Source organism: Patiria miniata, unplaced genomic scaffold (assembly GCF_015706575.1).
Source record: "Patiria miniata isolate m_02_andy unplaced genomic scaffold, ASM1570657v1 HiC_scaffold_3, whole genome shotgun sequence".
In the NCBI taxonomy this organism is placed as follows: domain Eukaryota; kingdom Metazoa; phylum Echinodermata; class Asteroidea; order Valvatida; family Asterinidae; genus Patiria; species Patiria miniata.
The window spans coordinates 1009284-1036306 of NW_024037069.1; the positions used below are offsets into that span (position 1 = coordinate 1009284).

Genomic DNA, 27023 nt, shown 5'->3' on the forward strand with positions numbered 1-27023 from the left:
TGTTTCACATTCGCGCAATAACAATAATTTTTTTAAGGTGACTATAGCTGGAGCGTTCCATTTCACTCGGCTTCGCCTCCGCCTCGTGGAATAGAACATTCCAGCTGTCACCTCATGAAATTATTCTTACCATTGCACTAATAAACATTCATTACTGCAGAATATTCCTGAATTAGGAATAATTAAACGGATTTGTGCTTTGTATGTAATTTTTGCCAAGCAACTTTCTGTTAAATATAGCTGTTCCTTGAAATAGTGCGCAATTGCCTAGTATCTGGGTTTGGGTACTATATGAATATCAGCAAAATCGTAACAAATCAAACGGTAGAATTTATAAATGACGCGACGGGCAGTGAATGGATGACACCTACCTACGCAATCCCTGACAATAAAACGCGTCCACCCCGATCCTACGCATATTCCATTTTCACGGGCCGGCATTCAAATTGAGCAGAATACGATGACTCGTGCATTTTTGAAGGCCTCTTAATTATTTCGTCCTTGATCAACAGATTGATGGCAACTTCTAAATCTTTGTTTAAAATGACGAAAATCGAGTTTCAAAAATTCCATTCTTATCCTCTTGAAAATAATGATCTAGTTTGTCCAATTTTAATGGGTTTTCATAACCCCGTTCCCAATATTCCCCTCCCCAAAAAATAAAAAAAAGTAAAAGAACAAATTTTCAAAAGCAAAATATTATATAAATTCGTTCTTAAGTTCTTGCAATTTCCCCTAAAATACACTAAAACTTTACTCAGTATTGCACCCTGAAAATACCTAAGATTTTCCAATATATTTCCAGTATACAGAAATCCGAATTTGATGCAGTGAAAACCATTGCTTATCTGATCTTTCATTCCTACCCATATCAGAACAATGAAGATATTTTTAGGACCAACATTATTTATATGACATTGAAGATACAATTCCAAAAATATAAACCACTCATAAAATTTGCATCGTGATGCAACCAGCAGTACAAAGCATCAGTACAACGTCCATCTATTCTTTACAAAGCGGTGACGTATCACCCCCTAACAAGTCGAAAGTTCCGATCTATTTTTAGCACAGTGGGCCGAGTGGTATAAAAGCGTGCACGCAGTGCCGAAAATGGTCAGTCTATCTAGTCATAAAACACCTGTCGACAGAAACACCCCCGTGCAGCACGATTCGTGAGCAAGCTACGACCGAAATTTCAAGACTAAAAAGGTAAGGTTTGGATACTTGTAGATGAATAACTCTAAATTAACAAGAACTATGATAAAGAGTACTCCTGATGAAGTTGACTTGTTAATTCTGTCAAAGTGTGCTGGTTTTGATTTAAAATCGTCAATCAATTATCTCCGAAAACAGGTGGAAAAGTTCGGATAGAGTACTGTATATAACTTAGGGGAGTGCAGTACAAATGTACTATGAAGTGGTACGCCGCTGGCGCTGGGTTTTTAACAATGGTTCTGGTACTAGCGCCAGTTTTAATTTGGTCTCTATATTCTCTCTATTTAATAAAAAAAATATGAAATTAATATGATTGTCGTGTTTAATTTTCTTGTTCAAGTTGTTGGCTTCCAAGTTCCATTTTTAAGCCTAGCTACCTTTTTAAATAATATTACATGTATTAATATAACAATTAATTGAAATGTAAAAATTTCCAGATAATATATTAAATTGAAGTTTGATATTTGGGCGTCAATTATTTCTTGATGAAATTTATTTTGCGATTTATTTGTGTATTTTTCTTTGAGAAATATACATTTTTTTTAAACTGATAAAAAAATGTGTTTTGTCTTTAATTATATTGTACTCCCTAAATTTCATTCATAAATAAAGATAAACAACTTTTTAAGTAAAACGTTTATTTGTTGTAGAAACTATTATTTAAAAACTAAAAATAGAAGTTTTTTGTTTCAATTTAATATCCAGCAAGCAGATTAAAGAGGGGTACTCTATGAACAAAATGGCGACCATCAGAAAGAAGTTGGTGATTGTAGGGGACGGGGCCTGCGGAAAGACGTGTCTTCTCATCGTCTTCAGTAAGGACCACTTTCCGGAAGTCTACGTGCCCACCGTTTTCGAGAACTACGTGGCGGACATAGAGGTGGACGGCAAATGTGTAAGTTAACTCTGAAGTCTTGACCCGTTATTTTAGGATTCGCTTGGTGAACTTAGAAAGCAACAGAGGACAATGTGGTTGGGATCAAGTCCATCACTAGTCTTGTCACAAGTCTTTTCACTTGCCCAGTTATAAGAAACAGGGATGAACAAGTGAGGAATGTTTTTGTCGCAGTTTATTAGAACAGCTTGTGACTTGAGTTGAGACTAGATGTCTTTTTGTGATGAACTTGTGATGGACTTGTGATGGACTCGCCTTCAACATTGGAAGGCAGCATGGAAACAAAACAAAAGCAAAAACAATGCCCCCATCTCCCCCAACTCCCCCCCCCCCCCTAAAAAATTAAAAATATTGGAAGATTCCAACCCTGGAAGAATTCATACTACCAGACTTTGGAATGGTCCATTCTATAAAACAGTTGGCCAAAAAAAAATATGCCAGTCAAGTCTTGTACAAAATATTCTGGAAAGATGCTACTTTAAAAGTTAAAATTGTAACCTCAAACTTGATTGGAGACATACTCGAGATCTCATTTTTACCTTTTAAATATAGAAATTGTTTTGGCTAAAGAGTGAGTTCACTTTGCTAGAATTGTTTAAAGGATGTTTTTGACACTCTATTTCTCAATCTTAAGTAAACCTGTACAGTTAGCAACAGCACTCAAACAGGTGTGAAGTTCTTTAATTGCCCAAGCCACTCAATAATCTCAGTGTTTGGTCATTAATGAAACATTTCCTGTAGAGTAATGGTCAATTAGTTCATTCTAATTAATTACATGATGACCACACCCACCTCAAGCTAGGAGGTTGTCTCTTCAGCTTAAGACTGAAGCAGATGACGAGATTATTGAGACAGTGACACAAAGTCATCACAGATTGATGAAAAAAAAGGAAGTGTTTAATTTCAACAGAAGTTTCCAACAAAAAAAAGTAAAGTGAAAAAATTGTCTTTAATAAAACCACATAATTACTATACAAATGTTAAATTATCTGTTCTCGCGGATAGACTGGTTCTGGCCACTGTATATCTATATTGTAGTGACCGAAACCAGTCTAATCTCAGGGTTGACCAGTATTGTGTGCACAATTAAAGGGAAAATACAACATTTGCAAACATCCAAAAATAAAACTACCAAACCATTTTGAAATACCTTGCTGGACTGTTAGTGAATGACAGTGTAAAGCATCCTGTAAAATCATGGCACCTGTTATACTGTCATTTCAAGAAAAGTGGTATTTTTGTATCAATTTCCAACGCTGACCGGCCGATCAGCGTTGGAAAAAATTGGCTTTTTTTCAAATACTGGCCCCAGTTGACCATACATGTAGCACTTGTTTGCAATCGATTACACACCTACATGTATGAACGGGTACAAGCCAGCTAGACTGGTTCCCTGACCTTACAATTTCCAAATATATGTAAACTGCTCTGTTTCTTCTTAAATGGATTCAGGGAACCAGACTACAGGAAAATGATTGTTTTCTTGGTTTTTATAGCATCTTCGAACCCAAAACCTCAAAAAAGTCAGTGTAACTATATTTGCTATATATTTCCAACCCCCCAATTCCATCCATTTCTGAAAATTACAGCAAAAGCAAATGATGTATATTCCCTTTAAGCAAACCAAATATAATAGCCTTGTTTCAGAGTGGTACAGTCTAGAAAAGATAAACGTAGTTTTCTTCATTAATTTTGAAATATAAATTGAAAATTTGTCTGAAAACAAAATTAATTTGTTGAACAGCACAGGGAAGGAACTTTTAAGACTCATTTTGTTAGATCCAGTCACACATTTCCAATGGGAATCTACGGTCCAGTGGAGTCTAATGATGGGAGGGAACCCTTTCAGTACTATGAGTCATTGGTGCTCATCCCTTGTATTGTGTTGGGGGTTTTGTTGTGCTCATCAGGAGGCATTTGTGTTGATCCACACTAAAAGCCAACACATCACTGGTCACTAAGGGTGACTCCCTGCATGCCCTGACCCCATACATAGTCACCCTTGCGCTGTTCTGAATGAATTAGTTGATAGCAATCCCACAGAAAAACCTTGGAAGGGAAAGTTGAAAAGGGCAAAATGGCCAAAATACCTGTACGGCAAGGATTGTAGAGGATTTGTACTAGGACTGAATTTGGTTTTGTCATGAGAAACCTGAGAATATTGCTATATAAATCGCTGTTGACTAAGATGTAGTCAAGGAATTTATCCATAACTTTCAGTGCTGGAAAATGCTTGACTTACAAGTCATTATAACTCAAATATTATAAATGTATACATCATTTGCAATGGAATGGGGATTAAACTTTAGTTTGTCTATACAGCTGTTCAATGCCGCCAGAACACCGTTAGGAAAGTTTCTTTCTTCGGGATTCTTTTGTCTGATATTTGCATCACGATGTGAATGGACCCACCAATATTAAAATGGCACTAAATTACCAGTTTTAATACATTTTGTCCCTAAATAAAGAAATGCCAGACATTTTTCTCATTCTCAACAGTGGAATTTACTTGCTGCTGGAAATGTAGTGGTTAAAGTACAAAGATATACACGTTAGGAAAGTTTCTTTCTTCGGGATTCTTTTGTCTGATATTTGCATCACGAATTGAATGGACCCACCAATATTAAAATGACACTAAATTACCAGATTTAATACATTTTGTCCCCAGATAAAGAAATGCCAGACATTTTGTCATTCTCAACAGTGGAATATATTTGCTGCTTGAAATGTAGGGGTTAAAGTACAAAGACATACAGACTTTTATTAAAAAAAATACAAACAAAGTGTTGGCCTATGTTTACATAATTTACATAAATTGTCTCTTACGTAGGCCTACGTCTTTTGATTGCATTTGGATAAGAGTTTTATGGGTCATAAAGACAAGTTTCGAGTACTGCAAAGTTGCATCTAGGACAAATAATATGATACTTATTTGACATAAAATAATTCACGAGTTTCTGTGCTCTTGTGTTTTGGCAGGTTGAGCTAGCATTATGGGATACCGCAGGCCAGGAAGACTACGATCGACTCCGACCCCTGTCATATCCCGACACAGATGTCATTCTAATGTGTTTCTCCATCGATAACCCCGACAGTTTAGAAAACATCTCAGAGAAATGGACACCAGAGGTAAGATTGATAAAAACAAATAATAACAAAAACTTGTGAATGAAAATTAAAGTTACTGGGTATTTTTTAATTTCAATAGTTTTTTAAGCTTGGCTATTTTTCTAGCAATATGAGACTTGTAAAAAAAAAAGCAAAATATGGTCATGTTTAGTTATACATTAAGAATTGCTTTACAAATTGCAAATTATTTGTAGCGGACAATAATTAATGCAGATGTTTGGTCTGAGGTACCATGTTAAGTAACTCAAAATAAAAGCCCGCTTTTCGACAGAGGGTTGATGATGCCCAACAAAGCAAAAGTACTTTTTTGTCAAAATAAGTTGTTAGGAGAAAAGAACTTGAATTTGTTGAAGTGCATGAGAAGGGCAACTTTTAAGAAAGAGCTGCATTTGAACTCAAAATAAGGAACATGTGCAAAATCTGCAGTCGCACTGGGAACTTAAATAACTAAGATAACCAAGACCTAGGATATGGTGCTGAGTAGGATAAATCTAAACTGCTTTGTGGATGGTAGGTCATATACGTACATGTAGACCATAAATTATTTTCAAAAGAAAAGAAAATAATACACAAGGGAAGTGTAATGCTCCAGTCGGTAATCCTGGACAGGGCGTAACGGATGTTTGAGGGGCTTAAGCCGTGATGGCTTGATTGAATCAAATATGACCCTGGGTGCGACACCCTAGTCAGGGTCAATGGCCCATATTCTCTTGACGCACGCTAAAAACAAGCCCCCAAAAAACCCACTAAAAATCAGACACACCCGAGTTACACCCATGCTGCAAGGGTTTCACTTTGCTTGTCTTTGATAGAATGATGAGAGAAAAGTAAGGTTTGTAATTAGTTGCTCAGCAAAACAAAACAAAACAAAAGAAACCAAACAAACAAAAAGTAAAAAAGGTCGGTTGAATTTTAATATCTCAAGACTATAATCAAATCAGGACATTGAAAAACATATGACAGATAATTTTTTTCAGCCCAACTAAATTTAGAAGGATGCAATATTCAAAAACAGAAGTCAGTGTAAATAAGAAGAGGGTAAATAAAAAGAAATAGTTAATTTTCAGTCATCGGTTTGAAATTCCTGCAAAAACCTTTTTGAATTGATTGTAAAAATACCTTGTAAAAAATAAAGAAATGAGTACATGCAACACACCTCATCATACCTACAATTTCCAACTTTCAGCCAGCCATTAAAATATTAAGACAAACTTTGTGAAGGTATAGGACATCTGAAAGTTTGTAAAAAAAGAAGGTTTTTTTTCTGGTCAGACCGGTAGCTGTCACATCATTGATTGAGATCACAGTCATTACTCAAGAGGATAATTGCGGAAATTGGTGTCTGATGCTAAAAGATGTCAAAAGAAAAAAAAGGGGGGAAAAAGGGCTCTAAATGAAACAAAAGTCCCAATAACGTGAGTCACGGTCCTCGACGGTCTGAGCTTGTAGTGGGTGGGGTCCTGGTGTTGTATTTCATGGCCCCCAAGACAATACTAGAGTGGATTAAGACGTCGCATAGAGACAGCGTGACCCCTTTCTTTTAAAAGGCCACATTCAATGACTATTTTGTTTCTCGTGCTCCAAAATGCTGCATGCCACATTGGCAAAGAATATTCTGCTAGTTGTTATTTACCTTTTTATAATACGATGTTGTGCTTATGATTATAGTAAAGGTCTCAAAGCGCTTCACAATTATTACCCCCGTTCATCAGGCCATGAGACCATTCTTTGCGGCAGCAGCTTGATATCAGTGCAATCTAGTCTCTACCTTCACAGGTACCCATTTGTACTTCTGGGTGGAGAACCCACGTACAATGGCACCTAATAATCAGGCCACTTAAACCATTGGACGACGGCGCTTTTGTTCTTTCAGGTGTACATCTATTGACGTAGTGACTCGTTTTTCTATGTAATGGGATATCTGCTCCATTTAAAGTTTCTTTTAATTGGTCCTCCCAATTAAGCAGGCTAAAATTGGTTTGAAAACTGAGAACAACCAATGATAACCCAACAAATTGAAAACTTTCTCTTCTAGTGCTCAGCGATTTAATAAACAAATTGAATATTTTTCCTCAAACAAGTGTTCAATTTGCATGTCTTTGCATATGACACAAAACTAAGTTTCTAACTGGGCAACTACAATCCTCTGAAAAAAAAACCCTTTTATTCTAAAGTGAAAACAATGGCTGAAAATGATTAGAAATTGGTAATTTGAGCAATTATTTCGTTACGAAACGTGGGCGAACTATTTCATTAAATGTCAAAAGCACAACTCTGTAACACTAAAAAAATTTAGGAGATTCAAAGAAAGAGAATCTGAACATAAAGGAAAAATGTGCCAAATTGTCTTTTTTTTTTTTTAAAACAAACTTTCATAGAGCAATCTGATGTTAAATCAGTTATGAAAACAGAAAACTCTCTAATCCTGAGAAACATAATTCTCTTTTCAACAGGCCCTTGCTTCCCAAGAAATCTCAAAATTTATTGCCTGATGTGTAAAACGTTAAGCCTTGGTCCCCCTCCCCTCCCTCCATATAGCTATAGGTGTTCTCTTGGGAAGGGCGGGGCATTGCTTTGCTGGGGGGTCTGGGTGGGGTAGGCCGTGTGCGATTAGGCGTAACTGGTTAAGCCCTATAGTCTGGGGTAGGCTGATTGTAGCAAACTGCACCTGACAACTAGGGGATTATGGGGAGTGTTGTAAAAACGAGGGCTGTGTATCGGAGCCGGGTACTCGGTACCCGACCACTGGGAACCGGTTCCAGATTATGGAATCCTGTACCTGTTGCCGACTTTACGTATTACTTAGTAACTTCTCAGACAATGAAAAAGAAGTTTTTGAATGGTTGACATTCAAGGTTTTGAATGTCATTTTATGGAGAATTTTCAAAATGAAAACCTATAGGCTACATGTACATGGAAAAACACAACGGACTCATGTTTATATTGACGCTTGCAAAAACGCAGTTTGTACCATGAAGCTACATGTGTTTATTGAGCTCAGTGTAGGCCTACACACTTGTACCTTGCTCTGTATATTGACACACCGATGTGATACAATTATCATGCGGACCCGTGTTTTTTTCAATCCATTACCCGATTCCCATACTGCCTGTACATGCAAACCCCTGGTAAAAAGGTACTTCCGGTACATGGAACTCCTTTCCCTATATATGCCTTTCAAAGTTTTGCCGTTAATTTAAAGGTTGTACATGTACATGTGTATTATATAACCTTTTCCAGGCAAAACTTTGAAGGGCGGAACACATGTCCAATGTAGTTCTCATTAGAAAATAACATGTGGCTGAAAAAGAGCCCAAAATTGGTGGGAGGGGCAGCCCACAATGTAGGTGATTTATTTCTATTCATGGAGGTGTTGGCAGTTGTACAAATAATATTTATGTTTTGCGGTCGGTCCTGTAGTGGGCGAAACCACAAAATGCCATGGACTGATTTACCGTAACATATCATTGTGCCTTTTTTGAAAAGGGTATTGCATTGTGTGGGTGTTTGAAAAGCAGATGATTTGTAATATGCACATACATGTATAGTGTCAAGAATGAGTTGTATGGTTCACATAAAAGAAGAATTACATTTTCATTAGTGAACAAAAGTAAACAAAGGTTTTTTTTAAAGTGAAACCAATTTGTTACTTTAGTAGTGCTAAGCAAGATCATGTCAGCATGCCTAATTGACAGTTGTACTGACTCAGCAACTCTCTCATTTTTTTGTTGAAAAGAAATTAATTCTTTGAAGGAAAAAACCCCAGGTTTTTATTCAAATTCAGGATATACCGAATATTTGGCCATCAACGGAATATTTGAATAGCTTTTTACCAGTTTGAATATTCAAAAGAAGGAATAAAAACACGCACGTACACATCTAGGATGTTATTTTAAACATAGAGTTGCGGCGTTTATTATGTCAGAAGTAACTTGTTCGTCGATTGCACTTCATTTTTCTCATCCTTTAAACGGGTAATTAAAACCCTGGACAGTTATAAGAAACTGCAAAACACTCCAGGGGCCCATAGCATTATACCGACGAGCCTAGTTGCAGCTGGCATGCGTAAACTTGCGAGTTTCAAATATTTGAATATTCGGTCAACGCAGTTTCAAATAATCGAAAATGGACAGCCTGAATTAGAAAATAATTTCAAAAAAATGCCTCATATTTCTGAAGCTGAAGCATAAAATTAACAATCGTGATATCTCAAAGCAGAATTAAAAACTTGTTATTCAAATATAAACCCATTATTTTTTGTCCAATTTGTCAAAAATGCATCCCATGCGACTATCATAAGTTATCAACCCATAAGCTTGAAATGGAAAAACAACAAGATTCGAAGTCCATTTTTACATGTTAAACACAGACCAAAGTTTGAATACAACTGCATACTGCGATTAAAAGGCAGAACCGCCCATTGGTATGGAGAAGTGAGCTGGAAAAATCACAGGAATGTTGCCGAACAAAAGACAAGAAACATGTGCGGAATGCTCAGGAATGCGTGCTTATTGTTCCTCCCTTTCACAGTCATGGACACTGAACAATGGCAAAGTTGTGGGAGTTTTGGCATGTTGACAAAAGTTGGAACTAAAAAAGGCAACTTATAGACTGTATTTACTGCATAATAGTTCTTCCTGTTTTGATACTTTTCTTGCCGAATGGCTTATGAGTACTTAGCACGTGCATTTATTGATGCGGGGAAATTGTTACAGACGTCCATTTGTCAAAGTATCACCTGTTGGAATGCGGGGTAAACAAACAGAATCAAAACAAAAATATTTTGGGGGCGGCTGTTAAAATTATGACTAATAGAAAGTGGTACCATATTGGTTTGTTGTGACGTCTGTAATACTTGATTCATTGGTCACGCCTTTTGTCCAAAGTACAATTTGGGTTTGTTACAATTTTTTTTTTAAAGCAAAACAAGGAAGTAAATTCAGCTTAATTTGAATGTTTCTCCAAGTACATATGTACATTTAACTGTTTCAAAAATTTTGAAATAGGAGAGTCCAGCTTTAAGACTTAATATTATCAATAATATATATTCTTGCAAGCATTACAGGGTGGTGCAAAAAGAAGAAAACCCACTTTTGACAGCAATTTAACATAAGTGACAACATAAGTGATGATTGCAAATGCACATTTTGTCTCTGAGATATGGCAGTTTAAAAATTTCATGTGCCAATTAAACCTGTTTGTCCACGGACGGCTTTATTTCATCCGGCCCAACAGGCCCCCTCCCCCCTTGGTGACGGGCCTGCACTAGACTTACGCGTGAACAACAGTGATTTTGGAGACTTGTATTCATAAGAATAATAACACTATTCTTGCAATTTTTGTAACAATTTGTTCACCCCCTATGGCTGAAGAGCTATATACTTCCCTATGTTATAAAACAAAACAGTTCAAATACGTTAAGTAAGTAGGTTAAAATTCCTGTCAAAAGTGGGTTTCCTTCTTTTTGCACCATTGTAGTAAATAATGAAAACAACGTTTTTGAAAAATCAACTAGAGTGCAGAAAGTAAGGGTTTTTTTTGGTTTGAAAATGTTTCTTCTTTGTTCTTCACAATAGTATAACAAGTGCCAAGTTGTAGGTAGGCATGAATTTCTGAAGGAGTGCACTTAATGGGTTTCAAATAAATACAATTTTAATTTTGCCTTCCCACAAATTCTGAGCTTGGGGGGGGGGGGGGGGGAGGGAAGGTGGAGGGGAAGGCACAAAGGGTGTCGGGGGGGGGGGGGGGGGAGAGGGGGAGCCCGTGACAAGGGGTGGGAGTGCCCATTCTTTGTTATACCACTGATGCTTAAGCATAGAAACATCCACAAATATTTTTTTTTCTAGCAGACACAGATGTACCATCTTCAAATTTGTTTCTTAATTTCTCTTTTCCTTGATCCTTTTCTTCCCAGGTCCGGCATTTCTGCCCCAACGTTCCCGTCATCCTAGTGGGCAACAAGAAGGACCTGCGCAACGACGAGGCCACGCGGCACGAGCTGGCCCGCAACAAGCAGGAGCCCGTCAAGACGGAGGAAGGCCGGCAGATGAAGGACAAGATCAACGCCTGCGCGTACCTGGAGTGCTCCGCTAAGACCATGGACGGCGTGCGGGAGGTCTTCGACACAGCAACACGAGCCGCGCTCATGACCAAGAAGCAAAGGCGACGAAGGTGTAGGATCTTTTGAAAGTCGTCGCGCGCCTGAGGTATTCCCTTCCATGGACTCTGTATGTATGAAACATCACGGTGAAATTTGATCATGTGTGCTTCCAGGAATTACATGCGCTTGTACAAGTGTGGGTTCCTTACGTGTCCTTCCTGTATGTTCATGAGAATCGGAACAGCGCCACCTGTTGTTCCTCAATGGAGTCCATTAGCTAGTCTAGTTCCCTGACCTCATTGTCCTTTGGGCTTCAAAAATGGGGACAGGTAACTATCAGTTAACTATATGCATGACGTGCGTAGGTGTGAAAGCCTTGTGAATTCTAACAACAGTAATGTTAAAAAAAAAGCAATAGGCCTGGCCACGAATGTGCAGTTTCGGAGGTAATGAGCTTCGATTTTTGCTGCATTTGAAATTATCCTCTACTAGCCATATTTAATAGAAAGTTAGGCAAAATCTTAATTTTTGAAACTTGCGAAGAAAAATGAAAGCAACTTAATTTATAATAAATTCCAGTCTGCTTCAGTGAATAATATAAAAATTTGTAATTAAACATTCCCTACTGTTTTAAGCCTGTAAAATAAGGCGGCATTATGCCTGCATAAATAGTCTGGCGCCATCCCATTCAACAGTTAACTTTTAATGAAATACATTCAGGGAACTCGACAAAAATGGCCAACTCGTGAATAAAGGCCCATTCACCAAGAACCCATTTTCGGTTGTGTTCCCTGAATCTATTTTATACATTGTAAACTGTTGAATGGGAAGGTGCCAGACTATTCTATGATTGAAGACTTTTCCAAGCCTCACTTTAAGTTGTTTTATTTTATGTGGCTTAAAACATAAGAATATGTTTAATCACAACTTTGAAATTATTCATCAGAGCAGACTGGTATTAATTTGTAAAGAACTTTGATTTGATTGCTTTCATTTCTACTCTCAAGTTCCAAAAATGAAGAATTTACCTCGCTTTTAATTTAATATGGCCGATTCGTGAATAAAGTCTATTTAGGGGTCTTGTTATGCCATCTATATTGTACGTCAAGTCAAGGGCTAATGTCCCCTAGTAAAGAAAGTTACGCAATTTCTTTTAAAATAATTAAAGGAAGCATTGTTGTATTTTTGTAAACAAATATTACAATTTTTGTATTGTCCAAATACAAAAAAAAGATTGTGTTGTTTGTGTATAATCTGCATTGTCAATAAATTGTGTGTTGAAAACTAGGTAAAAAAAAAGTGCAAATGGAACATGATGTAATTAAAATGTATACATTTTAAACAGATAATAAAGTTACCGGTACAGTAATTAATATCTTCACTTTCAATGTATTTTAATCACTGTCAGTATTCTTAAATATATTTTAATATTCATTATCAGCTTTCAATTTTATTTTCACCAATTTATGTCATGAAATAATTAAAGGAAGCATTGTTGTATTTTTGTAAACAAATATTACAATTTTTGTATTGTCCAAATACAAAAAAAAAAGATTGTGTTGTTTGTGTATAATCTGTATCGTCAATAAATTGTGTGTTGAAAACTAAGTAAAATAAGAAGTGCAAATGGAACATGAGGTTATTAAGATGCCTTTTAAACAGATCATACAATTACCGGGTACAGTTATTAATATCTTCACTTTTCAATGTATTTTAATAACTGTCAGTATTCTTAAATATATTTTAATATTCATTAACAACTTTTAAGTTTATATTTTCACCAATTTATGTCATTCTATGCAAAGTAACACTTTTATGATGCGGCGTTGAAATTTGTATATACATGTACATGTAGTATTGGACTTGTATGGCAAAGGTTGTATATAACCGAGATTTTATATTAATGCGAGGCTTTGACGAGAAATGTATTCGTGAAGCATACATTTGATTTGTATATCATTATGTTTGTCCATTTTTTGTGTCTTTGGCGGATAGGGCTGTCCCAAGTATACTGAATATTCAAATATTTGATCGTCATTGTTGGAATTTTTTTTTGGCTGGTTCCATATTCGGGTAAAAAAAACCCCAGCGGCCTATAATATCAACGCAGCACACAATTAAGTTTACCTGGCGTGCTTTGTGTACGACTGTTAGCCAGCGCGGTACGCTGTTGCAACTGGCAATTGTAAAACTTGATCAGCGAACTTTGAATATTCCAGTATTCGGTCCATGCAGTTTTGAGTAATCAAATACTAATTTATTCGGAAGTGGACAGCCCTACTTGAGGACAATTCTAAAACTGAAATAAATTTTGTTATTTTGTTATTCTGACTGAAAAAAAAAATATGCAAAATTGTGTAACATACAGGAGTATGAACTGGAGTAATTCAATTCAAAAATAAAACTGACTTTTAGTTAAAGGGAATGTACAACATTTGCTTTTGCTGCAATTTTCAGAAATAAATGGATTTGGAGGATTAGTATGTTATATAAAATATTGTTAAACTGACTTGTTTCATGTTTTGGGCTTGTAGATGCTGGAAAAACCAAGAAAACCTATCATGTTCTTGTAGTTTGGTTCCCTGACCCAACTTAAGATGAAACGAAGCAATTAATACACTTTGGGGAACTGTAAGGTCAGAGAATCAGTCTAGCAGGCTTGTACCCCTTCACAGGTGTGTGATCAATCGCAAAGAAAAGTCAGAATAACTATTATATGAAAAGTTGAGAACAGTTTTTGAAAAAAGCCAGTTTTCTCCAACGCTGGAAAAATTACAGTTTTTCTTGAAAATGTCAGGCCACCAGGAGCCAGGAGCCAGGATTTTAAAGGATGCTTTAGACTGTCAGTCCCTAACAATTCAGTAAGGTATTTCATGATAATTTGATCATTTCGTTTTTTGATGTTTGCAAATGTTGTATTTTCCCTTTAAGGAAGGTATAAAAGGAATTAGAAAAAATAATGTTGAAATCGAAGAGAATGGTTACAATGAAGTCTTAAAACTTACATAGGTTTGTTTGTAAAAAATTATGTAAAAAGAACTCATATTGGTGCAATTTGATTATACATTTTGTATGTGGACAGATTTTTTTTAAAAGCAATGTGAAGGTTTCGCATGAACGAAGAAATAAAGACAGGAAAATTATCTCTCTTTTTTTGTATGAGTAAATAATTTATTCGTAAATGTATTATGTTTTATTTTACATTTCTATTCTGTACACTATCTCGTACGTCCCACAATAACACGTTACCCGAACATCTGTGTTTGTATAATCAGCTACATCCCAAAAAAACCAAATTCACCAGTTTTTTTCCGTGTTAAATACTCTTGTTTTAAAACTCATGAACACGTATAAATAAATAATTCTTGTTTCCGAGCTACAGGAATATATAGAAATTCAGCTTTAAAGAAACTGAGAATTAAATTCAGTTAATACAGCTTTGCAGAATAAAAGAGTTTATCCAAAAACTGGCAAACGTATCACTTTACAAAAGATTTACAAATCGCATTCTGCAATTGATTTACAAATATTGAAAAAACAACAACAATTATAACTGATTACAACTGTTTTCTAGGATTAAAGATTTAATGCACAAATTAACAATATACAAGTCTATCTTCTATAAGGGTCGGGAAATTAGATAATGAGCATAAGGCCAAAAAAAAAAGTCTCTGGTTTCTGGTATGGAGCTTGCCCAAAAAGTGGTGCGGTGACGCGGCTTTTTTTTTTTTTACCTGACTTTTTTGCTTCAAATGTCGGCTGATGACTGCAAATAGTGCCCGACTTAGTGCAAAATGTACGGGAGTCCAGAGAGTCCACATAAAGCTTATTCTCGATCATACCCCCATCTAAAAACACGTTAAAATTGTGCTGCAGCAGGATTCCAGTCAAACCAGTGAGTTTGGCGGTTTTGAGACATCATCTTTTATTGAAAAAAAAAACCTTTTTCATTTTGCCGACGCGCATGGCTACGGCGACGCGCGCGCATACCAGAGACCGGAGACTTTTTTTTTGGGCCTAAAGTCAGTATTTTTAAGAATCAAGATACTTATATATCTGGATTTTGCAGATAAGAGATTTTCAATGGTATACAACATTTAGGAGTACTGAGTTCACTCATGGAAATACGGACCACCAACTAAACTGAATTTGTGAAAGTAAGTTTTGTTGTTGAGAAAATGGCATTTCAAAGTTCTGCTGTCGTGTTGCACTGAATGAACATTCAAGTAAATAAAACGGCATGCAAATAGGTTTCAACAAAGTTTGTTGGCATAAAAGCAATGGGAGACTTTTGAAACAGTGGAGGCAGCAAACATAGTGGGCCTTCTTCCATTGTTTGTGTCATATTGAACATGCGTGCTTCAATAGCTTAAACACGATATACACACTGGAAAATAATTGAAAATGTATGGACCTGTGTGTTTGCTGCCACCAACGTCTCAAATGTCTCCCATTGGGAACGGTAGCACAGGATTTACAGATTGAGGCTGACCTGAAAACAAACAAATCGACCACCCTTTCATATTTTTGGCTTTAGTCTGAAGTTTTGCAATATGGTAACTTCCGACTTTATGTTCATTTAGTAGTGGCACGCCTCATTTATCACACTTCATGCAGCTTAAAAAAGTGTTAGAGTCCAGGACCCCCCCCTCCCCCCCCAGTCTATTTCCATGGTCGGGGAAGGTAACAAACTATGAGATTTAGCATAAAGGTTCCTTCTGCCAAAAAATAATCTAAAACAATTTGAAATTTCAGGCTGGTTTGAAACAAATCTCCACTTTCACATTTTCCATGTGACCAATCCCTTCTGTTAACAATGGCTGTGTTGCTCTCTTATTTAAAGTTGTCCTGTATATGAATCGGTGGGAAAACTTGGCTTATTTGCAAAGATCTTCTGATAAATCAGCCACACAAATGCAACCCTGGAAACTTCAGAAAAATCAAGGGTGGCAGAAAATAACAGCAGCCGACTCAAAAACATAAAATTGTTCAGTTGTTTATGGCTATTTTGTGAATTTAAGACAGTGGCATTTTTATGCCACATCCAACTTTAAAATTTCAAGTTTTTTTTCCTCTCTTTTGAGGAAATAAATTCATTTTTTTTCTCTCTAAATTGAGGAAATTCAAGTCAGCAACGCTATATAAAATACTGCTGTTCCATTTCCCCGCAATCGACAGAAGGAAATGGCAAACACGTTGTAGACTTATTATCACTTCCTCGTGGGGCTGTCCCGGCATTTCCTAATGCAATATCCTGCTGACAGAGCAGGGTGGGACGGGCCCAGTGGGCTGGGTAATTGCTCCCGTGTATCCACCAAAATCTATTGGTCCGAGCATCTGTTGTGTATTTCTTGCACTGACTCATGGGAAATTTACGAAATCTAGGGTTTTGTCGTCAGTTTTGGCTCCGTCTCTGGCTTGTGATGCACGTCCAACTGAATGGAAAGGCTGTCTCATTATTACTGGATTTGACTTTCCTGAACATGGATCCAAGCTGAGCAAAGGTCAACAGTACGAAGCCAAAACTGGCAATGAAGTCAAGATTTCGAAAAATGCAATATTTGGGCAAGTATGAGCAAAGTGGACACATGGGTGAGCTTGAAGAAAATGAAAAATGCATGGAAAAAATTAGCTTGGGTTTGGGTCGCCAAGAGCCCCAGAACAACGTAGCGTCTATATTTGTATTTGCCTCAAGGCATCCGTTACTATACCCATTTCGTTTGTTCTACATGGTGGTGCAAAAGGAATCAAACTCACATTTGACAGCAATTTTCAACTACTTGTGGAGCATATTTCAAAAATTCAAATCAATGGTATTAAAATATTGATCTATAAACATAAGTGACGAAAAAATGATAGCAAATACACATTTTGTCACTGAGTTATGGTAGTTTAGGAATTTCACGTGCCCAACCTGTTTGTCCATGGACGTCTTTATTCCATCTGCTTGACTGAGCTCCGGAGCTTGATTTGAAGACAAAAAACACTTCACTAGAATTACATGTGAACAACAGTGAATTTGGAGACTTTTTCTCAAATTACCATAAAAACACTATTCTTGCAATTTTTTTAAAGATTTTTTTTCACCACATAAGGTTGAAGGCTATACCTCACTACATTACAGAAGAAAAGTTCAAATAAGTTGGTTAAAATTCCTGTCAAAAAGTGATTTTCCTTCTTTTTGCACCGCCCTGTATATAAAATTTCACATTTAAAAACAACTTTACGGTAAAATCTCAGGGGTCCCAGATTTCGAAAGGGATTCTTAAATAATCCTGAAAGCAGGAAAAATGTTGACAAATCTCACCCCAACTTCAACCAGCTAGTACATGTAAAAAAAAAATTGGCAGAACCAAAAAACCCATGTGAATATATGTATTTATGGCACCCTTGGAGGGTAACCACATGATTAGGTTCATTGTATCAGTAGTGTGGGTACTGGTACCTCGTTTCATGGAAAATAACTCTTTCAGTCCCTGGATTATAATAAAACTCAAAGCATGTGATTATTACAACGTAAACACTTCCACAACTGAAATGTTTACAGGAAATTTTAGGAATTACCCAAGAAAACAGACGGCAATATTTCCTTTGCTGATACACTTGTACATGCTCTATAGCCCTTTGCACACTAGAGCCTCTCAACCCGGGTTGAACTCAACCCTGGGTGAACCCAGTGCCGCCCCGGGTTGAGTTTTTGATTTTTCAACCCCGGGTTAAACTCCGCATTGTTTCACACTTGTTTCATGCAAATCAAGCTTATCATGCTCAGTTACTACTGTTTTCAACCCTGGCAAGAATTTCAACCCGGGTTGAAAATCTCAACCTTAGTCTGGAGCGAAATCAATCTCGGGGTTGACGCAGGGTTGAAATTCTTCAAGTGTGAAACGATGCATGTTTTCAACTCTGCGCCAACCCTGCGTCAACCCCGAGATTTGTCTAGTGCGAAAAGGGCTTATGTTCCGACACCCCTATGTTCTGACAACCTGCACATAAGATTGTGTTACTCCCGGTTAGGGTTAGGGTTAGAGGAATAATAGGAATATTTGCAGTAGGAACGTAGGGATGTCGGGAAATAGGGGTGTCGGAACATGGAGGTGTAACCTTCACCAGTTATGAAACAGAGTCCGGGACACTGCTAAGTAGACAAACTGTGGAGTACCAGCCACGACCAAATAACTTTACATGCCATTTTGGTTGGTAACATTTTAATTTTAATTTTTTTTTTTGGTAAGCAAAATAGTTCCCTGCTTAGCAAATATGTAGGCTTTGCTTTTTAGCGTACCGGTACATTCTTCAACCACATTTTGAAAACCAAGAAAAACAAGGCAACAAGAGCGCCCAAAAGATAAAAGTGAGTTTGTCAACTGTATTTTGGAGGGAAAAATATTGGGTTATTGAAACTGTTTCACTTCTTTATGTTATTTATGCATTTTGTATTTCTAACCCAACACCCTCATTTGAATAAAATCCAAACCTCCTCGAAAACAAAAAACTGTTATCACTTTGGTTTTCAGGTAGACGTGGTAGCCACCAAACTTTTGAACCAACCAAAAAAAACCCCAAGGTTATTTCAATCAAGGTAGTTGCTAGGTTACACCTTTTGCAAATAAACACTTAGTCATGGTATAAACATTGCACAACAAAAGGCAACTATAAAAGTGTGAATTTTTCCCTTCAAAACCACAGAATAGCAAACAGGGAAGTATAGCCATTCAAATATCAATCAAATGAAAATTCCTCAAAAGCAAAAATGTAATTATTGTTCTCTAGTTTTGCAAATTTGCTTTTTAATCAGAGTTGTTTGATATTTTTTTTTCATTCTAAAAATGCACTTTGCCAGTTTTTGGCATAAAAAAACATTCTCCACATATGCATGCAAAAAGGCCCCCTAGCTTCCCAAGAATTTGTTCTTTCAATGTTTCATTTTTCATACTATAAATAGAAAGTCTACCCACTAGAAAACCGTCCCTAACTGTAGCAAAAAAACCCAAAAACCCAAATCCCTTAAAATTGATGTTAATGTTTGAAGATATCGAATATTAAACAACTTTCAAAAGTTGTTGGAACTCCCGAAATGATTTCCAGTAATTTTCCATGCTGACACCAAAACTGGTAATTTAAGGTTTTCCCGGCTATTTTAAAAGAGTTTTTGTTCAAATTCACAGATTATTCGATTTCGTCCATGAAAATTTTCACATGCTTTTAGCAAATTGTTTTTAGTCATTTACCATTCAATTTTAAAGTTTGGTCACCCTCTTTAGTCACCGGGTCGACAATATTCGTCATTTCACATCATATTCATCTAAGCTGTTGTCGATTGGCAGCATTCAGAGATCGAATTCAACTGATATAAATCAATTGCACAAATTTGATTTCTGAATAACAAGGTTTGGCGTAGACGAGACGAAATCGAATAACCCCGGATGAAAACGTGGGCTCATTGTTTGAAGTTGCTTGAACTGAATTTGAAATTGTCTGACAAAAGACGAAATTAAACATTGGAAGTGGACTAAATCGATGTTGATGGCTGAATTTGAATATTAGAAACGGTGAATTCAGATGATAAATATTTAAAAATAGCCGGGGAAAACCTAAACTAAAAAAAAAACAATATTGTTTAATTTTATACATAAGTAGAATTTTTTTCAAATTTTTGGCCTCCGTCAGAAATTCCATGCAGGAAAACAAAGTCCGTTTTTCATCCCTTTTTGGGGGTGGGGCTGCACAGGTAGAGTGGGGGAGGGGGGGTTGGAGGAGCAAGCTGAGTTTATCAAAGGCTGTTCATGGAATTTCTATTTTGTGCTAGTTTTTACAGAGTTGCAATTTTTTTTAAGAGGGGAACCTACTAAAAAGGAAAAAAAACCAAATTGCCAATGTCATTAAAATGTTTACATTTACATGTACTGCCAAATTAACAATCTTAAATAAGCTGGTATTTAAGCATCAACCCTTCTGAATCTAGATATACCGTAAATCTTTCCAAAATATATATGGTACAAATATCTATGCTGTGTTCTGGTTTGTTTAACTCAGGAGGGAAAACAAAATTGAGGATGTTCTCACGTGCCGTTGACGAGCCTGTTGCTAGGGGCAACCAGGAGGTCTTGGTATTGGCTGAGGGCCTCCTTGAGCGCATTGCACACCTGCGAGGAGGTACAAGTGGTACAGTCCACCAGATAGGGATACAGGTCTATCACCTGGCTCCAGGTGGCTTGGTCCACTGCAAAATAGGGGAGACCAGAGATATGAAGATCTGTTAAACAACATTTGAACCGGGGATCGTTTAATTCATAGCTCATCTCGTTAGCCTATAGGCTACTGCGGCAGCTCAATGACTGCCGTTCTTTTAAATGCTTTACATGTAACTCACTGACTTCATAATAACATTGCTGTGAAATCATTGTTCTTTCCTCATGAATCATGAAGTTACTGGTACATAAACAGTCACAGCCAGTCAATCCTCCTTTATGTAGGCTGGGAGCTCTTAACTGTTGAAAACAGTTGCTTGACTGATTTTGACTGCAAGGGCAACTTTGCAAGGAATGTACGTTTGCATAGGAGGGTAAATGGAGCAGAATTGTGTGTGCTCTGGGACCAGCTTTACCAGACTCGCCTACGAATTCTTGTCTTGAATAAGGGAATAAATGTGTGCTTGAGAGGTGTTAAACACTATGTTTAAAACTGGTTGGAGTCTGGACTCCAACCAGTCTTAAACATCCAGCTCGCCAGTAAGACGTAAACAACTCCCTTTATGGAGATTGGCGCGCACGTCGTGCGTACTGCGCGATCACACGCAGATGCAGCTGTGGTGAGTGCGTCGAGAGTTTAGGACTATGAAATATTGACTCACTGGTAGTATTGCGCATGCCTACATGAGGATTGCGAACGTTCAACCAACAAAACAGGAAAAGGCACTGGATTTCATGGGAGTCAAAATTTCACTGGAAAAGTGTTTAAGACCAGCTAGCCATGTCTTTATCAACCGTGTAAGACCGGCCACGTGACGGGCTCTCGACCAATAGGTATTTATGAATGCAAAGTCTGAATGTAACCTATGGAAAATTTTGGATTAAATCAAAGGAAGCCGGAATTGGAGACTTACCGTTGCTGCTCTTAGCTTTCTTTAAGGAATGTATCAGAGTGGTGACGGCTTGCAAGACAAACGACATCTCAGCCATCCGGGATCTGTCAATTGGAGAAATCCCAAAGTCAAAAGTCAACCTCCAGTTTCATGCTTGTGACCTGTTGTCCACAACAAGCTTAACCGTTTCCTTACCAAGGACGACCTTTGTCGACAAGGAAGTACCCCCTGCTGATTACCATACGTGACTTTAGTCGCCCAGAAAACCAGACACAGAACACCCTCCACACAGATTTATTCACTACTTTTCTCTGCCGGCATGTTGGTGTGTTTGGCTGCCCATACATCAAGCATATACCAGCAGAAAGAGTGTTTTCGGATCGTTCTAATGGTGCACTATTACTTTAAATTAAGAGTGCTTCAGAAGTATCCATGCACAATTCTGAGGTATGGAGTGCCAATTGGTCATGTGGTGAAATGGCTTGCAGTTTGATAAACTGGGACCAGATCAACAAACAGGCACAACATTCTTATATTTGCACATATGGACTTGATATTCACATCACATGAAAGAGTTCAAGGAACAAACTTTACACACAACACCTATGATTTTAATCACTCCTTGGCAGTGAAAATCTGGGTTGCAAAAAGTGAGTTTTCAATTGGCGGTCCATTTTTCACGTTCTAGTAATTTCCACATGACTGAGCAAACAATTTGGTCCTGGAGTGAGCCAAGTCAATAAACAATGTAGTAATGAAAGGGTTAACCCAGTCAATGCAGCGCCGGTGTCACGGTCTCACTTCTACGGCGTGCTAGCTTCTCCAAGTTGGAAATTTCGCTTCAACACGCATGCACAAAATTGCTCAGTAGTGTTCACTTTCGCCAACTTTATGTGTGTGTTGAGTTCTTTGGGGTTGTACTGGTTCACGTAAGATTAAGTTAGGATGTTTGTATGTATACGTCACAGGGTACCATCGAATCCAAACCTAGGCATGGTGGGGCGCGCAGTTAACTCCCAACATCCTAATAACCAAAAAGACTTGAAGGATGCACATTTATTTTAAACCGTGGTTGAACGTGGTTGCAAATTGGACATGCATGTGATGGACCACGACCAAGCAAGGAACACAGTTCTTAATTATTCCTCAACACACACGCAATGACAATGGGAACACAACTTCAGAATGCTTGCAATATGACTTGACCCACAGGAAGTGTTACATAACGCATTCTTGGGTGTCCCTCACTGTCTGTATGGACCGGTAGACTTTACAACAACAACAACACAGCCCAAGGAAAAGTTAGCACAGCGGACACATGAGCATGTAGCGTGCTCATGTAACGTGCACTGTAACGTGCTGAATTATCTGCCGAATCCACCCGGAGAAGCTAGCACGCCGGAGAAGTGAGACCGTGACACCCGAAAACAAAGCGTGACATTCATGCTTCAGGCCTATTTAGCACAACATGTACTGACCTTGGCAGTGGGCACTTGCCGCTGAGCCGCTCGTCCTCCACGTACTTCTGCAGCACCTCCTGGCATCGCTGCAGCAGAGCCGACAGAGCCATCTTGGTCAGACCGCCCTCGTCGGTCATCTTGCTCAGGTCGTGGGCGATGAAGGAGAACTGGAGCAGGGTCTCAAAGCAGGACTTGGCAAACTCCTCCCGCAACTGACGGTTGTCAACGTCTTTGTGCACAAAAAAAAAAGGAAGGAAAAAGACGAACATTGCTTCAGCGTTCTCTCTAGGTTTCTTCAGGTTTGCAAGCTACAGTGCCTAGTGGACTAGAATGAAAAAATCCTTGGTTTCATTTCTAGAAAAAATTGGCCAAAATTGGGTTGGGTAACAGTGGCTGGGACTGTTATAGGTTTAAATGGTCGTGTCTTGTTCTGTAGACAAAGAAACATTTGAAGCATTTTTGAACAATGACCTCTAACGACCCATACATGATCTTTGACCTCAGTAATTCGATGAAGAATTATGTCTTCCCGCCCTAGGGTTACTGCAACCAAGTTTCATCAAAATCAATGAAAGCATGTAGAAGTTATAATTTAAAAAAACCCCAACTCAACCTAAACTTTAACATAAATGCGGGGCTACGGACATCAGTCATTTAGGACTGGTTAGTGTCTCCCTAAACTTCATTGAGGAGACACAAACAGCCTTCAAAACTTAATTTTTCTTTTAATATAACCAACATGATTCAGGTCTGTTTTTTAGCAGGCAGGTATTTATTTGCATCTTTTTAATCTTTTTTGCAATTAATATAATGCTTTTTGAAAACGAAAGAGTTTTCATGAAAGACTTGTTTAAGATAAACAAAGAATATTTAAAACTTCTAATTCTGGGCACTTGGGCGACAGAACTAGGCTACTTTTCCTCCTAACTGATCTTAGAACATAATTGAGAGCCAAGTTACCTAGGAAACTTGCGGTGTTTGCAGAGTGAATGGACCCCCTATTGAGCAGGGTCATCACCCTAGCCGTGAATGACTCCGGAGTGTTGGCCGAGTAGGGCAGGACTATCTGACGCACCATCTGGACCACCTGCACGTCGATGGCTTCCACTCGCTGCTGCTCCTCCACGGATAGAGATGTCGGGGCGGGACTGCATGATTGAAAGAGATGTACAGCAAAACTTCACATTTCCGAGAAACACTGAGGTGTTGGAGATGTACACTGTTCTGTCTACACCATTTTTCTAGTTTTCACAACAAAATTGTTTGTGTTTAAAGGTATAGTCCATCATTTGTAATTTTTGCATTTTGTTTGTTTGAAGCAACACACCTACTCAAAATCTGAAGAAGGGTGCTGAACAACTAACCTTATGAACTTTCAGCTCAGCTTCAGCTGTATATTTCGAGAAAAACAGCATTCTAGGATCCCGATTTCAAATCAAAAGTTGCTGAATCATGTTTTGAATTGGGCCTGAATTCAGTGTCCGAGACACGTTCTTACTGAGCCGAATGCAGCTACGCGATGTCGCGCACTGATCCGACGAATTATAGATGGCGCGCGTGCGTGTGCGTCTTGTCAACGCTTGCGCGCACTTCGCTGAATAAAAAAACGAACTACTAATGGAAATTTCCAAAGGTGTGTCTTAAGAAGCACCGTTGGAAAGGCCTTCTTTCGTTGATTTCTTCAAAATGACAGCATGCCAGAAAGAATAATTTCGCAGGGAGTTTAGTCCCCTTACTGCCTTACTATCTTTCAGCTAAGTACGTTTTTCAACAATAATTATGTCAGTCACTTTTTGGATAGCTGCAAATGATGGACTACAGCTTTAATCTCCTTGACCATAACTAGATGATGGATGTATGAGACTTGAAATATACATTTGCAGGTTTATTCACCAAGCTCTTAAAAACTTCTTTCAAGGACATTACAAAACACTGGAATCTCCCAGAGGCTGAACACACATTGCCTAATGAGATGGTACTTCGTTTTTATGGTGGTTGTCCTTGACCTCAATCCTTCAAAATCCTCTTGGTGGTTTTGAAGGATTTTGGAGGATTGATGATGAATGCATTTTTTTTGAGGCAGGACTGTCTGACAATTTTGAAACATTGAGGCGCTGGGTATCCTTCATTTGAACATAAGTGCAGGAAGTTTGGAGGATTTTGGAGGATTGAGGATGATTCCTAGCGAAAAAATTCAGAGGGATTAATTTACAAACATTGTGTTATGTCCTTATAACCTTTTCAATACTAAGTGAAGGCGTTTAAATGACCTGCTTCAACACAAACAGTTTTTTACTATGATTATCCACAAACCAAACGAGGCTGAATCTATTTACTACGGATACGCTTCCACACATTATGCACAAAGAACGTGGCATCCACTTCCGACACCAATATAGGATTTTGAAGGATTCAAGAAGGTTCTAGCTTTAAATTAAGGAGTTAGAGGTCATGAATCTCTTAACTTACTGGTCTGAGAACAGGAACAGCTCCAACGCCGCGGCTAGGTCCGGCCACATCTCGGTGAAGTGCGCCGACGATGCGGGTTGCCTAGCGACAGGCAGCCCCACCGGGAGGATCTCTAGTAAGGAGCTGATGGCTAGCTTCCAGGTGGAGGAGGAAGGACACGCGTTCTTCAGGCCCAGGGGGAGTTGAAGGACCTGGGGAAAGAAAAGAGAAAGCTTTCGTGATCCAGAAATTACAGAACAAATGAAGACGACGATCAGGAGGTTAAAGGAACACACTCATCTGGAGATTGCCAAATTTGAGTGCTTTTCGGTGTTTACTAACCATATATTCAAATGCCTTGGTTGCAAGAAATGCTCATGATGTCTAACTCTTTAAAGGGAATATACAACATTTGCTTTTGCTGTAATTTTTAGAAAAGGATGGATTTGGTGGGTTTGTATTTGATGGCAGATATTGTTTCACTGACTTGTTTGATGCAGGAAAAGCCACGAAAAACAATCATGTTCTTGTAGTCTGGTTCCCTGATCCCACTTCAGATGAAACGGAGCAATTTATAGACGTTGGGAAATTGTAAGGTCAGGGAATAAGTCTAGCTGGCTTGTACCCATTCACAGGTACGTAATCGAACTAAATATGATAAATTGGGAGTAGTATTTGATAAAAGCCAGTTTTTTCCAACACTGGTCGGTCGACCAGTGAACAGATTCACTCAACCAAAAAAGAAAGTCCCCCCTTAATACTATTTTTGTCTAACTCAACAACTACTGGGCACATCTTGCTCAAATAATGACTAATCAGTACCGAAATTCCTTAGCAATCCAGCCATACTCTTTGTTTGGCCAAAAACAGTGATAATGTGTAAAAAATTATGCAATTCATGACAAATGGTGCCGAAAAAAGTTGCAAAAATGTGTTCACATTATCACTGTTTTGGGCCAAATAAAGGGTATATGGCTGGATTGCTAAGGAATGTCTGTACTGACATGACTGAGTAGTCGTTATTTGAGCGAGATGTGCTCAGTAGTTTTTGAGTTAGACACAAAACTATTGGAAGCGGGGACTTTCTTTTTTGGTTGAGTGTATTTTAATGATCTTGCAGGATTCAGGGAGGTTCCTTGCAAAGACGACAAAAGGAGTGAGAGCAATTTCTAAGTAAGCTGACCATGCAATGAACCCACCTTGAGTACGTTCTGCAGCACGTGCATGTGCACCACCTCAGGGTGGCTGGCAGTGGTCTTATACAGCGCTGTGGTCATCTCTAAGGCCTTCTCAGCAAACGGCACGTAGTTCATGGACACCCAGTCAGACTGCAGAACCAAGAAAAAACATTTCAAAATCCATTATTCTGTGTCCACATAGAAGCCTGTTTCACAAAAAATGTGTGTCTGTTTGTTAAATGTAAATTCAACCATTTTTTTTTTGTGGGGGGTGAAACTGAGTTGCGCCCCATGCTCTTAAAAAAATTCAATTTTTCAACCCTATGAAATAAAAAGGTTTTCGTTTTGGGCATGAACAGATCCACCTTGTGAGCAGACTGGCTCCCAGTCCGTTCATTATCGATACTGATTGTGGGGCGGGAACCAGCTCACCCCCGGGGGAATGGAATTATTGTCTGGCCACAAGCAATTCAAAATTTGTAAAGTAATACTTCAATAATAAAACACTGGC

General features: G+C 38.1%; 2 protein-coding genes across 4 annotated transcripts in view; one reads left to right on the forward strand and one right to left on the reverse strand.

Moving 5' to 3' along the window:
• Positions 1 to 1130: 1130 nt before the first annotated feature.
• LOC119738343 (ras-like GTP-binding protein RHO) lies at positions 1131 to 11919 on the forward strand. The gene is made up of 4 exons (XM_038213199.1): positions 1131 to 1212; positions 1924 to 2113; positions 5093 to 5242; positions 11157 to 11919. Exons 2-4 carry the CDS (start codon positions 1949 to 1951, stop codon positions 11427 to 11429), a joined length of 588 nt encoding a protein of 195 aa, XP_038069127.1. The 5' UTR covers positions 1131 to 1212; positions 1924 to 1948; the 3' UTR covers positions 11430 to 11919.
• An 8029-nt stretch (positions 11920 to 19948) lies between these two features.
• The window catches only part of LOC119737510 (protein MON2 homolog), a 60123-nt gene continuing 53048 nt past the window's right edge, over positions 19949 to 27023 (reverse strand). For all 3 annotated transcript variants that reach the window (XM_038211926.1, XM_038211927.1, XM_038211928.1), the window contains 6 exons: positions 26534 to 26662; positions 25356 to 25546; positions 23847 to 24034; positions 22905 to 23115; positions 21448 to 21530; positions 19949 to 20565 (listed from right to left, as the gene is read on the reverse strand). In XM_038211926.1, the coding sequence (XP_038067854.1) occupies positions 20405 to 20565; positions 21448 to 21530; positions 22905 to 23115; positions 23847 to 24034; positions 25356 to 25546; positions 26534 to 26662 (963 nt within the window). In that variant the 3' untranslated portion in view covers positions 19949 to 20404. The remainder of the gene's footprint in view (positions 20566 to 21447; positions 21531 to 22904; positions 23116 to 23846; positions 24035 to 25355; positions 25547 to 26533; positions 26663 to 27023) is intronic.

Excerpts from the sequence above, each read along its gene's own strand:
- LOC119738343 (XM_038213199.1), top strand. The coding sequence starts at position 1,949 with ATGAACAAAATGGCGACCATCAGAAAGAAGTTGGTGATTGTAGGGGAC. Across the intron at positions 2,114-5,092 it reads TAGAGGTGGACGGCAAATGT|GTTGAGCTAGCATTATGGGA; the intron begins GTAAGTTAACTC and ends GTGTTTTGGCAG. Across the intron at positions 5,243-11,156 it reads CAGAGAAATGGACACCAGAG|GTCCGGCATTTCTGCCCCAA; the intron begins GTAAGATTGATA and ends TTTTCTTCCCAG.